General features: G+C 43.4%; 1 protein-coding gene across 4 annotated transcripts in view; it reads right to left on the bottom strand.

Annotated features, from left to right (window-relative positions):
• ERICH2 (glutamate rich 2) overlaps nt 1–15630 on the bottom strand; it is a 313376-nt gene that overhangs the window by 189038 nt on the left and 108708 nt on the right. For all 4 annotated transcript variants that reach the window (XM_085646409.1, XM_085646410.1, XM_085646412.1 and 1 more), the window contains one exon: nt 8738–8765. In XM_085646409.1, coding sequence (XP_085502535.1) covers nt 8738–8765 — 28 coding nt within the window. The remainder of the gene's footprint in view (nt 1–8737; nt 8766–15630) is intronic.

A 15630-nucleotide genomic window follows, 5' to 3' on the forward strand; every position in this document is an offset into this window, starting at 1 on the left:
CACTCTTTAGTGTTGGTTGAGACGCAATTGCGCATCACACACTACCAATTGTGGTTCATCCTCTTCCCGTTCCGGGCACTGCTACCTCCCAGGCAATTAATTGTCATTCTCTTGTCCTGAAGAGATCCCACCACTCGTTAAGGGATCGAAACGTCGTTGACAACCATTTCTAAACTCCATTGTATTGCAAATTGAAATGTCGGAGTATGAAATGTTTTACTGACTTTTTGTTAACAATTACCTTTGAGCACCAAAAAGTCACTTCTTAAATCACTTGCCTGGGTACCGGAAATCGGCTGATTTCCTATTACCCTGCCACCAACTCACTCACTGTTTTACTTTTCTCACTATTTACTGTAATTTACTAGTTATTTCTGCATTGTCTTCCAACATAAAACCCAATTTTTCATTGTACTAATTGTGGCACCTTAATTTACTCGAATTGAATGGGACCACTGTTCCTTTATAATAATGCCATAGGTGTGTATGCCATTGTGTCAAGGCCTTTTCTTCCAAGCTGCGGCAATTGCAGTCTTCGCTGCTCCCAGACAGAGCCATGTTATAGCTTGCTCTGTTTTTGATTGGTATTTCTAGGAGTTATCCCGTAAACCCAGGAGTGCGAAGTCAGGGGTATCTGGAATTGGATACCCCAGCATAGTTTTGATTTGGGCTAGGATTTCAGCCCCGAAAGGGCAGATTGTTGGGCAGTCCCACCAGATATGGCGTAAGTCGCCTAGCAGTCCATCACCTCTCCAGCATACGTCTGATACACACCTCTACCAAATGGCCGCCCCATCTCAGAAGTGACACATCTGTCTCTACAGTGAGATCCGGTTGGGGAAAGGAGAGGGGTCGGCCTCTGACCCAATAGCAGTTTGTCATGTCAGACAGAACTGCAGGTCTCATGCAGTTCCCTCCGAGATCTGGTTCACTGTCAGAGAGATTCCTCTGATGCTGCACCCACTGGAATTTCAGGTCCCACTGCAGAGCCCGCATATGCCATTTGGCATGTGTCACTAGCAGGAAGCAGAAGGCCATGAGGCCCAGAAGCCTCAGACTCATTCTCAAAAATCCAGGATAGAGGCTGAAACATCGGTATCATAGCCTAAATATCCTGGACTCGCTGTTCGGGAGGATAAACTTGTCAAGTGTGACTTCGGGCAGGTTGATAGTGAACCCCAGCGAATGCAGGAGGTCCGCCATAGTCTGTAGGTGGGAGACGACAGCCTGCACAAGCCTGCCTTCAGCAGCCAGTCGTCGATGCAGGGGAAGACTGGCACCCTTGATCTGCGCAGATAAGCTGCAACCACCGGCATCACATTGGTGTACATCTGAGGGGCACTGGTAAGGCCAAAGGGGAGCATGGTGAACTGAAAATGCTCGTGGCCTACTGTAAACAGTAGGTAGCACCGATGAGCAGGCAGGACAGGAATGTGGAAATAGGCATCCTGCAAGTTAAACACTACCATCCAGTCTCCTGGGTCCAGGGCAGATAGGACCTGAGCTAGAGTGAGCATCTTGACTTTTTCCTTTTTGAGGAAGTATTTGATGGTTCGTAGGTCTAGGATAGGACGAAGGGTACATTTTCAGGACTAGAAAGTAGCGGGAATAGCAAACACAGCCTACTTCTGGCTCTGGAACCCTCTCTATGGCTCCAAAAGAGTCATGACTTTCTCCCAGAGCAAAACCAAATGATCCTCCATCAGCCAGTGGTAGGATGGAGGCATGGAGGGAGAGGTGGTCTTGAAGGAGAGGGAGTAGCCCCTTCGGACTATCTGGTGGACACTCCTGTCTGATGTAATGATCTGCCAGTGGTGGAGCTGATGGCTGATCCTGCCACCAACTGGACGCCCATGGTCTGAAAGGGCGAGACTAGGAGCGCTTGGAGTCTGAAGCTGCTGGGGGGGTAGTGGTGGACTGACCCGACCTCTGGCTGTCAAACCCACGTGGTCAGAACAAGCCTTGCCAGTGCAGAAGCTGCTGAACTTGCGCTGCTTGGTGGTTGGGATATAGCTCCGTAGCCACGAAAGGGGCAAAATGGAGACTGGGGGTGTGTGGCCACTGAAAGGACCAAGGACTTGGCCACAGCCTGTACGTACTTAAAGCGCTCAAGAGCTGTATCTGTCTTGTCTCCGCAGAGACGGGTATCAAAGGGCATGCCCATGAGAGAGGACGACTTCCCTCGAAAAGCCAGACGTTCTCAGCCACGCGTGGCATCTAACAGCCACCGCCGATGAAAGAGCTCTGCCCAGCGAGTCGGTTGTGTCAAGACTACACCGGGTGGTGAACTTTGCTGCATCTCTCCCATCTGAAACTTCTTGGGAGAGGATGGCCCTAGCCCCCTCTGAGATCTGTGGCAGCACTTCCGCAACTGTTTCCCACAAAGTGTGGGAATAACGGCCCAATAAGCATAAGGCCCAATAAGTATTGGCGGAAGAAATTTTCTTGCCCCAACTGTCCAGCCTCTTGGATTCCCTATCTGGGGGGCGGAAGGGAACGCGCCTTGGGCTGTAGATGCTTGGACTACCAAACTCTATGGGGTAGGGTGGGTAGTGAGGACATTTTGGTCGCCCAAGGCAGGGCAATGGCGGGGGGCAATCGCCCTATTTATAGAAGCCCCTGTGCTAGGCTTGGACCAGGTTCCCAGTAGGACAATAAGGGTTCCGAGGAGGAAACTCCCAGTCACAGCACCTCCATCAAGATGCTAGGCTTGACTGCCACCGAAGGAAGCTGAAGGCCCAGGACCTCAGGCTCCCTTAGCACCACTATAGCATAAGATTCTCCCTCCTCCATAGCCACAGTAGGGGGAGAAAGAATGCCAGTATCTGGAGAAGTATCTAGACCACTGGCCTTACCCAGTTTCTCATACCAGCCCATTTCGCCCTCTGGCTGGTCTTCTAAAGGGTACCAATTTTCTCCCACATCTAGCCTTCAGAATAAGGCTCAGGAAAGGACCTGTCGGTGACAGAATCAATGTTGAGTGACGCAGTACTAGCTCTGGGTCGTCCAGGATGAGAATGGGGCTGACATCGCCAGTAGGCGCTGGTGGTGTTGGGAGTATCGGCATCAGGAGCAGTATCGGGTAAGGTCGCAGTGGCTTGACCGACGCTGATCGGGACCCAAGTCCAAATCCAAGGGGGTCATCGATGCCAAACCTGCGGGCCCGGAACCCGATGGAGCGGGACTGAAGGCGCGCAGGAGGGCTCAGCCAGCCCAAAAATAAGACACATGGCCTCATAAAATTGCCTGCGTTGGGCAAGGGTCACTCAAGCTCTGGGAAAATCAAGGGAGGCGCAGGTTCCGTAGAATGAGGCCTTGAACGCCGAGGATCCTCAATCACGTCGGCTGATGATTTTGAATGGGACAAAGAGAACTTGGGACTCCTGGAGCGGTGCTAGGACCTTCATCTTAAGCAGGACCTTGACCTCCAAGGAGTCGAACGACGTGGTGTCGCCTACCGTGCCGCAAGCAGCTTTAGGGACCGCTCCCTCAAACCCTTCGGAGCCATGGCTAGAGACAAACCAAATGTGTATCTGTCACCAACATGGTGCAGTGACAGGCGCGGCACACCTTGAAGCCTGAAGTCTTCCTCGACATGATAACCTTCACACCAAAAAAAGGGGTTGACAAAATCTTGAAAATTCCTGTCAGAAAGTGAGGATAGCTCTCTTCACGAAACAGCGCTTGACTGGAGCTGCAAGAAAAGAATTGACGTCAATGCGCCGGGGTGGCGCCTATATAGGTGACGTGGACGCCAGAAGCGTGGATGATGCGGACAACGTTACACAGAGCCGATCGACGCCACCTACCAGCGTGTAGGGGTATTGCTCAAGGGAAAAATCTTCTGGATCCAGTGTGACGCCTGGGAACTTTTAAGGTAAGGAATCTGTGGCTAGATGTCTCTATCAGAATATTTATTCCTTGGCAAGTATATGGGAGAAGAACATTAACTTTGAGTGAATGTGAAAGGAGGTTATCCAAAGCAAAATATTTTCTTCATGGAAAAATAAATTGCGCCTAACTACAGTTTGTGAACTTGAGTGTTCCTGGAAACCTATATAGTCATAGATTTTAGAGATCTTGCTCGGATCCTTTTAAAATCCCATAAACGTAAAAAAACTACTAGTAGGTGTGACTCTATGGGAGTAAATTTCTAATTTTGTCTTCTACGCCGTTGATAACCCAGCTGATCCTCTCCCTCACCAACGAACCCACAGTCGCCAAGAACAACTTCCACAATAGGATGAAGGCTGTCACCACCTGGATGAAGGACAGCTGCCTCAAGCTCAACTCAGAGAAGACCAAAGTCCTCATCCTGAGCTCCACTCCCCTCGGCCTGGGACGACTCCTGGTGGCCCACAATTCTTGGATCCCCCTCACAGACCACGCACAAAACCTCAGCATCATCGTGGACTCCTCACTCACCATGAACTGCTAGATCAATGCTGTCTCATCATCTTCAAGTGGATCCCCACCGAGTCCAGGAAGATGGTCATCCACACACTCGTCAGCAGCGGACTCTACTACAGCAACGCACTCTACGCCGGCATCACACAGAAACTCTGCAAAAAACTGCAGAACATTCAAAACTCCTCTGCAAGACTGATCCTCAGCATCCCCCGCCGCAGCCACATCACCGGCCACCTGAGAGACCTCCACTGGCTCCCAATCAACAAAAGAATCACGTTCACGCTCCTCACACACGCCTATAAAGCCCTACACAACACGGGACCTGCGTACCTCAACCACGCCTCCTATTCCACACATCCACCAGTGACCTCTGCTCTGCCCAACTGGCCCCGGTCACCGTCCCACGTATCCGCAAGACCACGGCCAGAGGAAGATTCTTCTCCTACTTTGCTGCAAAGACCTGCAAAGACCTGGAACCCCCTGCCTCTTCACCTCAGGCAATCACCGTCACTGCCTCAATTCAGGAAGGACCTCAAGACCTGGCTCTTCCACAGAACCACAGTGTCCTCGATGGATCAACAGTCCCCCCCATCTCAGTGCCTTGAGACCCTTACGGGTGAATAGCTGTGCTTTGCAAGTCACTTGATTGATTGATTAGTCTTACAGGATTTTCTGCTCACTCTGTCTCCACACACCCCCCAAATAATGTTTGAAGACAAAATGAACAGCCATGTATTAGTTTAGCACCAATATTTTACGATTAGTGTAGAGATTTTTTTCTGCTGTATTAAGGGAGGTGATGGTATAAATGTACCCAGCTGTAGAAGGATACCAATTATTTATAGCTAAATGTACATGAAAGACTTGTTTGACACCCAGCTGATCCTATCCCTTACCAACGAACCCACAGTCGCCAAGAACAACTTCCACAATAGATCACACTGTGAAGGGGTTGGATGGGGATAAAGGAAGATGGCGCTCAAGCGTGTGCACTGTGAGTTTTCACTGGAGAAAATTAAATGTGGTGCTGCCAGGTCAGGGGTACCAACCCAAGGAAAAACCCCTGCAAACAGGTTCCCACATCTTGGAATCGGTGGATCCATTACCCGCGATCCACAACTCACTCGAGTGTACAGTCAATTAACCAAGTGGCTGGTGCACATCGCCGCCTTCTTCACCACGTCGGGTTGTCGGTCCCATCGCACCGCACCCTTCACCTTCCATACTCAGGAACGATCTTCACGATTACGTTAACAGCCCTGAAGAGTCATATCTTTACACGGTGTGACGAAACACGTGTCGGCTGATGAACTGTATGCTATGTATTGGTCAGATGTTGACTTACATAAAGAATACTTTTCTTTAATTTTCTTGATGTCAATCTTCATTTTTTCATAATCCTACAGACTCTGAGCTTATTTCATTCCTCCACCAGGTACTATTGATAGTATTATCCTGAACGTGTGCGCAGGACCTTTGTCTTTTGTTTAACTTCCATAATAGGATGAAGGCTGTCACCACCTGGATGAAGGACAGCTGCCTCAAGCTCAACTCAGAGAAGACCAAAGTCCTCATCCTGGGCTCCACCCCCTCAGCCTGGGACGACTCCAGGTGGCCTAAGATCTTGGACCCCCCCCACAGACCACGCACAAAAGCTCATTATCATCCTGGACTCCTAACTCACCATGACCACCAGATCAACGCTGTCTCATCATCTTCAAGTGGATCCCCACTGAGTCCAGAAAGATGGTCACCCACACAATCGTCAGCAGCAGACTCTACTACGGCAACAAACTCTATGCCTGCATCACCCAGAAACTCCTCAAGAAACTGCAGAACATTCAAAACTCCTCTGCAAGACTTATACTCAACATCCCCAGCCGCAGCCACATCACCGGCCACCTGAGAGACCTCCACTGGCTCCCAATCAACAAGAGAATCACTTTCAAACTCCTCACATATGCCTATAAATCCCTACACGATGCGGGGCCTGCGTACCTCAACCACCGCCTCCAATTCTACACATCCACCAGAGACCTCCGCTCCGCCAACTGGCCCTGGCCACTGTCCCACGTATCTGCAAGACCACGGCCGGAGGAAGATTCTTCTCCTCCCAGTGCCTTGAGACCCTTACGGGTGAGTAGTCATGCTTTACAAGTCACTTGATTGATTAATTAGTCTTTCAGGATTTTCTGCTCGCTCTGTCTCCATACACTCCCCAAATAATGTTTGAAGACAAAACGACCAGCCATGTATTAGTTTGGCACCAATACTTTACGATTAGTGTAGAGATTTGTTTCTGCTGTATTAAGGAAGGTGATGGTATAAATGTACCCAGCTGTAGAAGAATACCAATTATTTACAACTAAATGTACATGAAAGAGAGATGGGGTTTTGAATGTCCCAGTTTTTTTTTCTATTTGTGCTAAGAGCAGCAGTCTGTGCTGTGTGTGTTTTTTTATACAAACAACGAAAAGAAACAACTCAGCACAGTAATGTTTTAAAGAGAAGTGCAAGGAGTTCTTTTTGTGTCCACATTGGATGGGCAGAGGGGAAGGAGTTCAAAAATTCAGCATAAAGGGTATTTGACAGGTAGGACACAGAGGAAAAGAATGTAGGATGCATGCATGATTTGTATTAGTCCACAAGAGTTTTGATGAAATGACAGAAGATGCAGCAGTGGATCCTGTTTGGGCGGCTTAGGAAATAATTAACTTGGGAACAAAAGGAGTAGATTGGATGGTAAATAAGAACCAATGGTACGTTAAGGGTTTTCACTGTAGGGGTTGTGGTATACTATGGTTTCTTTGGAAAAAGGTCTAGTGACCATTGTGGCAATATAAACAATGCTTTATGATTGGTGTATTTGCTGCACCTCATTTAGAGCAAAGAATGGGGCCCTAGCATAAATTACTGAGCTGGGGCTGGGAGAACATGCACTAGGGATTAAGGTGTTGACATAATTCTAGTTTTATCTGTTTGTTAAGTAGAGAAAAGGGATACAGATGTCACTCCTGTTATTTTAGTTATAACATTAGGAAGAGTAAAATGCCCGATGAGGGAGAAAAGGGATTGAAGGGGCAGAAGTAGATTAATGCAACTAAATACTCTAAGTTGTCTTTGTCTCTGCGCTCCTTCATTCCTCCCATTTCTGTGCAACCCCACTGATGGGGATCAGGAGACTGGCTGGTCGATGAGGTTGTTCTTCCGCCAGGCCCTCACGTAGAGTTGGTGCTTCCAAGGATATATGCTGTGCATACGGCCCTCTTGGTCGGAATGGCACTGACTAAGACTGCTGTGTCTCAAGTTGGCCACGGAAGAGCCAGACGCCAGCCATGGCCCGTGCTAAGTCAGCAGGCCCCTGACAATCGAGGAGATGCGTCAGACATTCCAGAACGGCCCTCCGGTTTTGAAGCTCCTGGCTACACAGTCAGAAAAGTGGGCCAGACCAGGCTCCACTAAGGATCATCTCTCCTCGCACCGCTCAACCTCACTAGTAGCTGAGGTGCTACTGTAGGCGGTGAAAAGCAGTGAGAGCAGATTGAGTGGCTCACCAATTACACTTCCTAATGCAGGATACATTGTGTCAAGTCCCAGGGAAGACGCCCAATGAAAGTTTGTTAGTCTGCATCTATTTATTTTTGCCTATGTGCCCCTCCATGTGACGATCTTTGTGTGTCTTGCTCTGAGACTAGGTGTATTTGCTTTTGATCTCTCCTTTTCGTACTGACCCATTCTGGCTGCTGATTTATTAAAGTAATTGTCTGTGGTTGCATGTTAACTCTCCCTCTGGCTTAATTAAGATTGTTCTACTCTCTCTGTACTTGTCTCTTTCTGTATGTGTTTACATCAATTTCCTTCTGCATTATCATTTCTGTAACCCCACAGATTAGTTCATGTTTGTCACTGTACCTATATGTCTCACTGGCCATCAGCGCAGCTCTTGCTCTGACTTTATGTGCACTACTCTATGGTTTTACCAATGTGTCTTCTAAATGTAATTCCTAAATGCAAGTTGCACTGCTTGGTGTCCTTATGCAGGGGAGAGGCATCTTTAAAAAGAGCAGTGCCATCCCTTTAACAGCGGTGTATGCCATCAACTGATTTATTTCAGTACAAAAGGCACTAGGAATTCCTCTGGAAGGAAGAAGGTGCAGTCTAGGTCATGCCCATGTTATTTGAGAAACCCCAAAACACCTTTAGGATTCAATGGGCTGATATTGACTCATAAATGCCTAAATATTATTTCTAGTACATTTAAAACAGGTGGATAACATTGCATAAACATATTGTTTTATGCAAATAGCGGAAAATGATTTGTACTTACCGTGGGGGAGTTTCAACTGGTGAAGCTTCTAAAATACAAACAAAAAAATTATACACTAGAATGTGTGATTCAGTAGTCTGTGCTGTCATTAGTATTTTACCGATTTACAGACATGTAACACATTAACATATTTTAATAACTGTGTCAAGAATAAAGCTAAAGAAATTGGAAAACAACAACTTTACATTAAAACACTCTGCTCCCACCCTTACGTGTGGTACATTTAGCCTGGACCCTCTCTGTTTATGATTGCTAACAGGCTAGAGAAGACTTGCACACTTCCAGTACATAACAATGGTTACATTACCAATACCCATCTTACACTGGGAGCAATACATGTTTTCGAAACTTCTGCTTCCACTACTTTTGATAAGGGTTTTACATTTCTTATTCTTACTGTATTTCATGTTTTCATCCAATTCTATAATCACAAGGTTAATATTATAATTTAAAGATAATAGTTTTCTTTCATAACTGCTATTGTACTTATAACAACCCACATCCCTTTGGCAGTCCCCATCACATATAAAGTTCGGAATTACAAGCTCTATTTGGTCATGCATGAATTTTATATAACAAATTAAACATCATTTCCTTTCAAGCAGGTCAGAGACTGCCTGTAATGATCATAAGGTAACAAAGCCAACATATTTTTTATGAAGAACTTCTTTCCTAAGACCTATAATGTGAGAATTTGCAAGTTCGTCTGGGCTCCCTGGCGGAATTAACCTAAACAATTGTTCTTGAGTAAGCTTTGTCCTTGACCCAAAGCGTTGTCGTCCAAGTATATGTTATGTATTTTTATTATTACATTTATGAATGTATTATTACTTAGCAATGTTTTATAACAAGTACAGGACCGAAAAGTATTAAAGCACTTTAAATCACATCAACTGCACATCACAAGCCAGACAACAGACAAAGCAATCGCATGGACACAAATACTTTGGGAACGAAAGGCTCCTCTTCCCCACATCTCTCCTTAAATTAAAGTATGACTGGACAGGCTTCCCCATTGCCACTTTCACATTAATACATTTCTCGGGCCCTCTTCAATGGTCCTTTCTGAGATAAGCTGAATTTAGCTTTTAAAGGCTATTCATTGCAGAAGCAAGCCAACGTTTAACCCTTACATATTCTGTTTTTAAATACTAGGCATCATGCCTTGTGGCCTGCAAGAATACTTAGGGGGTGGCCTACTTAGCATTTTAAAGTAGACATTTTCCTGCCATAAAGGGTTTATTTTGGCAGCTCTGCTTGGTTTTTAAATAGCAGGAGCCAGGCTACAGTTGTAGCTTGAAGCCATGTTTTGCTAGTCATACTAGCTATCCCAGTGGATGGCTTAATACATGCTGCAGTCCACAGGTGACTTAACTTCCCTGCTGTTGGTGTATTGTCCTGCACCACGTTCTGTGTCCCTACTGGCAAATTAAATATGCCGACTGGGGTTTAGCTTATGTTACCATGGTTTAGGGGTCAGAGCAATACAATGAAAACTGGACAACAGTGCCCCAGAGTCCAGAGTAAAAAAAAAAAAACAGCAGTGGGCTATAGTTAGGTGTTAAAATGACTTAGGAATTAAAGTTCAAAAACAAAAAAAACTGAAATTCGCCAGTTATACCTTAGGGACCTAACCATAACTTACAACCCTGACATGCTCTGTTTCAAACCTTACATTTTACAGCACTCACAACATGTTAAACTACATCATTGATGACATCAGATGACATCTCAAATGACATAATTGATGATATATATATATATATATATATATATATATATATATATATATATATATATATATATTTATTAGGGCTCCCAGTTTTATGTTATTTATTTGTTTAACATTTCAGTCTGTATTTGTCCATATTTTTTTTTGCCATCTTATCACTACTTATCCATATTTATGTTGTGTTCTGTGAATAAACAAAGTTGTAATATGGCATATTTTCACATTTATTTAACTAATAAATATTCACTCATATTTTGACGCTGTCATGCTTTAGTAAATTAAGGAGCCAAATATAACATAACAGTACACCCAGAGGTCAATATTGGCATTATAATACAAATCGACGTTGACATATGTTGTTATTTAATTAAATCAAATCCTATTTTGTAACTCCTCATGACATCTTAATGAAAGACAGTATGGAAAGGCACTCAAAAGGAGCCCAATTTTCTGTATTTTTCCATTAAAAAAAATAAATACAGACAGAAACACATTGTTTTCGGTCTGTATTTATCTGCAAAATCAGAAAACTGGGGGCCTTAATATTGATTGATGTATATAAATATATATATACACACAGACACACACATACATACATATACACAGACGGAAACAAAGGTTAGAGTGACATTATAATTAGGTGAAAAGGTCAGTTAAAACGTAACATTTTAAACAAAACAAAACACACTGAAAGTTACAGTTAACTCAAGTAACAATAACTCATGCCTCACACAGTCATATCATTAATGATGTAATTTCAGTTGTCATCAATTATATTATGAAGGATGTCACAGAACATGTAATTCGTGTTGTAATAGGTGGGGTCATAAGCAGTGCCTGGCAGGGGCTCAAGTTATAGGTACGCGAGCTAACTCTAACTGGTTAATTTCAGTGGTTTTTTTTTGTTTAAAATGTTACTTTTTACTGACATTTTCACCTAACTAAAACATCACTTTAACCTTTTTTTTAACATAAATTAACAACATAAAGGGTGCCATTTTAACCCCTTCAGTGCCCGCCCCTTTCCCCGCCCAGTGCCGGCCGTTGCATTAGCGGGCGGGGTCTATGACGAGCTGGACTCGTCATGGGCACAGCGCCACCGCGGCCCATGACGAGTCCAGCTCGTCATGGGCACTGAAGGGGTTAAGTAAGGCAGATATGGCGGCTTTGTCAAACGGTCAGAAGAACAAAATGTAAAAGGCAGGCCTATTGGTCTTTTCAGGGGGTCAGCAAATCAACATACATACCTACTGGCTTTGTCATTAAATCACCACAATAATGTATCAATAATTATAATACAATGTAGTTTCATACACATTCATGGCAATAAATAATAATTATTATTGTCACAAATGTTTTTTTTTCTTAAATAAACCATAAACATTTATTGAGTCTTTCTTTGACACTCTTCAGGCCATCAAACACGATTGAACCATCCACAAGTAGTCCCTGCGCTCTAGCTGAATAGCATGCAGCTCCAGCATGGAGTGGAAAACTATGGTAAGCTCTCCCGGGGTCATGAATTCAACAACCCAGGTGATTTAATGCAACTTTAAAAAAAATGTTCATAGGGTTGCTGATGCACTCCTTGCAGCCTCCGACAACATTTTGAAAAAATGCTTTGTGATGGCCCTGCCCCTTCTAGGGGCAAAACAAGGATAGCTAATACCTATTAATAGCCCTCATAGGGTATTATGTAGTGCTCCCGACAGGATATGTGAATATGGAGATGGCAATTCTTTTTGTATTTTTAGTAGGTCCCACCCGGGACACCCACAACAATCACAGGCCTTGAGGGACACAGGGGAAGGCCTATGGACCAGCAGCCCCGTTGGATCCCCTGCCAGCACTCATCTTGCTTGCCGCCGGCAGACAGCTGCACTGGTTTGCTCCTGCCCGATGGGAGCAGGTTTTGTTTCTGCTCCTGCCGGGCAAGAGCAACACTATGTCCCCGGCCCAGGACAGCATGGGACGGGAGTTAGTTATCTGTTCCCTGCCCTCCTATATGTATTTCGTTTTGTAGGAGACTGGAACTGAGTCCCTGAGTCCTAAAAAGGCTGCTAAGCATCTTTATTGATGTGAGGCAGCCAATCAGATGCTTTCTAGGTAAGGATCTAGGTTTCTGCCAAATTTGGAGAAATTCCTTTCAGTCATTTTGCCTGTCTAAACTTCTGTGGGAAATTGCATGGGGAAATTGTGTTTTGGAAACACGCCTTCTATTTTTCAGCCCTCTGCTTCACGGATCACGCTCAAACTTTCCCAGGAAGGAGCTAAGGTGGATGAACCTTTATTTGGAAACTTGTGTGAAGATTCATCAAATGGCGCCAAAGTTAAAGACAAACTCCAAAAAATCAATTTGCTATGGAAATACAGTCCTAACTATAAGTTCTTTGTGGCAATTGACACTGATTACTATATCGACACACGCACCTCTGTATATAATAATAAATTATAATATTTAAATAAAATAGGTAAAAGGTTGGAACAGTACGTATATATACAAATACATGGAAAATAATCTCATTAATTAAAATGATAAAATGCATAGGATTACCAAATATGGGTAAGGGAATAAATTGTAAAAAATGAAAAGATACACGTGCACACATATAAAACTGGTTTTGTAGTATTACCTAGTCCCTAATTTGTATATTTATGGTTTATCCATAAGCTCTATCTTGAAAAGTTAATTACCTTTTTAGAATATTACATTTTGCAAAATAGGAATTGATTGTGAATTTCACGCAATACATTTTAGTTGAAGAACACCCTCATGGTAGTGACGGATACATTTCCTTGTACAGCATTTTTCTCTGTTGGGTAAATGGTGCCTCTTTATTTTCTAGCAATGTATGAAACCTTCAATCATCAGTGCTTGAATCTCATGAAAGCACTGTTTACCTGGCTAACATGGCCTTTATAAAATACAAATCTAATTTATATGTATCTTTAGAAATGTAACTATATTTCGTGGTTAGGAGATTAATTGCCATGTATTTGTTTACAGTGTAATGTTGTTAATGTGGGATTACCATTGTGACATACGTTCAAACTGTGTGTTTTCTATGACTAAGAATGGCTTTTACATTTATTTTGTTTGGTCATGGGGCACATTGACCTGACGAACACGGAGATCCCTAAAACGCTTGTTGTCATTAAAATGGTGAATCGCATATGGGAGTGCTGGTATCTTCTTTGTATGAATGGCTGAAACCTTTGAGCATATGCATATAAAATGTTTTCTAAGCAGTCTGCAAGAGTCCATAATTATAAAATGCACAACTGCCCTACTCCTCCAGATGCTGCTAATTAGGCAGATGTCCCTTCCCACTGACACACCATGACCAGATTAACGCACTGCTAAACGTATCTGGACAGGGATTCTTTTTTTTTTTTATTATTATTATTCAGAGAGACATTATACATATATTCACATAAAAACAAAAAATTGATTCATTTGTTATACATTGTCAAGAGTTATCAATTATTCCAAATTAATATTGTTACATAAAAGGAAAGACAATACATCAGAAAATTCATATCAACACAAGTTTGATCTATGTACATTATCCTACCCTTTTTAGCCACTTCCTGACTGGTGCCTATAATGTTATACCCCATCTTTTAGCCTGGTACCCCTTGCAGGTATATAGAGCCTGTTCAAGTTTATATACGGCTATAAAGCGAGCAAAAAATTTGTAGAAGCTAGGGGGCATAGGATCCTTCCATCTAGTTGCAATGAGTAGCCTTAGTATAACAACTGAAATAAAGAAGATACTAATCTGGGCTTGATCTAGCTCAGCACTGCTGTCATATCCAATCATCATAAGCAAAGGGGTTAGTACCACTGTTTTTACAAGGATCTTCTCCCAGAACTTTGCCAGTTCGGTTTTTATCAAATCAAGTTGTGGACACCCATAAAACATATGGATCTCTTCTGCTGGTCCTACCCCACATCTAGGGCATTTGTCGTCCTCCCTTTTCCCCCATTTAAATAATTTGTCCGGAGTGAAATACAAATTATAAATCGTTTTATTATGTTGTGACTTTAGATTGGCATATAGGAGCGTTTTTTTAAATAAACGTAGTGACATATCAATATCGACGTCTTCATCCTCTAATCTACTGGCCCCATTTAGTCTCAGTTTTTTCAGCATCATCCAGAGCTAAATCCATCATCATACTATAAAGGTGTTTCATTTTACAGGCAGTTCTCCCCATGGTTTCAAACAATGCAATTTTAGCGTTAGAGATTGCCGGTCTCCTTTTTCCAAACCCCTCTTTATTTCTAAATTCTTGAGATAGTGCCCATCCGGAATTCCGAACTCTCTTTGTAACTCACTGAAAAAATATAATTGGCCATTTGGTTGAATATCTCCCACTGTCAGTAAACCAAGTTGCTCCCATTGCTTAGCTATAACATCATAAAACACAGGGGGTAATAAGGCTGATTTCCGAACGGGTGTATACTTAGTTATCTTCGCGATATTCATATGTTTTTGTATTCTGCCCCAGATTTTCCATGCATTTAATATAATCTTAAATCGAACCATCTTATAGTAACTGGGTTCCAGCTCACGTAAAAACAGTGCTTTTGCCCTTTCCCCAAGTGCCAACTCGTAAATTGTTGGGAGATCCTCAGCCTGTGTCCCACTGGCACTGCCAGTGGTTTTAAAAAAAAGTATATTCATTTGATGTAACAAAGCTGCCCAATAATAGAAGGTTAGATTAGGTGTGGCCTACCCTCCCCATACTTGTGGCAGAGTGAGAAGCTTTAGCAATCTCCTAACCTTGCCATATTGCCAAATAAACCTACCGAATAGAGAATCTGAAGCTTTTATTAAGGATCCTTCGATTTCAACCGTAAGTGCCCTAAATAGGTACAGCACCTTAGGAAACGTAATCATTTTAAGGACATTAACTCTGCCTATAATGGTTAAATGAAGTGAGTTCATTCGCCTAAGGTCTTTGGCAATCTTACTAATCACAAGGTTTAGATTAATTTTGGTAATCAGGCCGATATCCGAAGTGATCCTGACTCCAAGATTAGTAGCTATGTTTACTCGTCGGCTATCCTGAAAAATAAAACTTTTGGGTGCAAATTATTTGGGTCTTAGTTTTATTCAATAAATACCCCGATTCCTTTCCAAAAATAGTAGCA

The sequence above is a fragment of the Triturus cristatus genome, chromosome 3_1, assembly GCF_964204655.1.
Source record: "Triturus cristatus chromosome 3_1, aTriCri1.1, whole genome shotgun sequence".
Classification (NCBI taxonomy): Eukaryota; Metazoa; Chordata; class Amphibia; order Caudata; family Salamandridae; genus Triturus; species Triturus cristatus.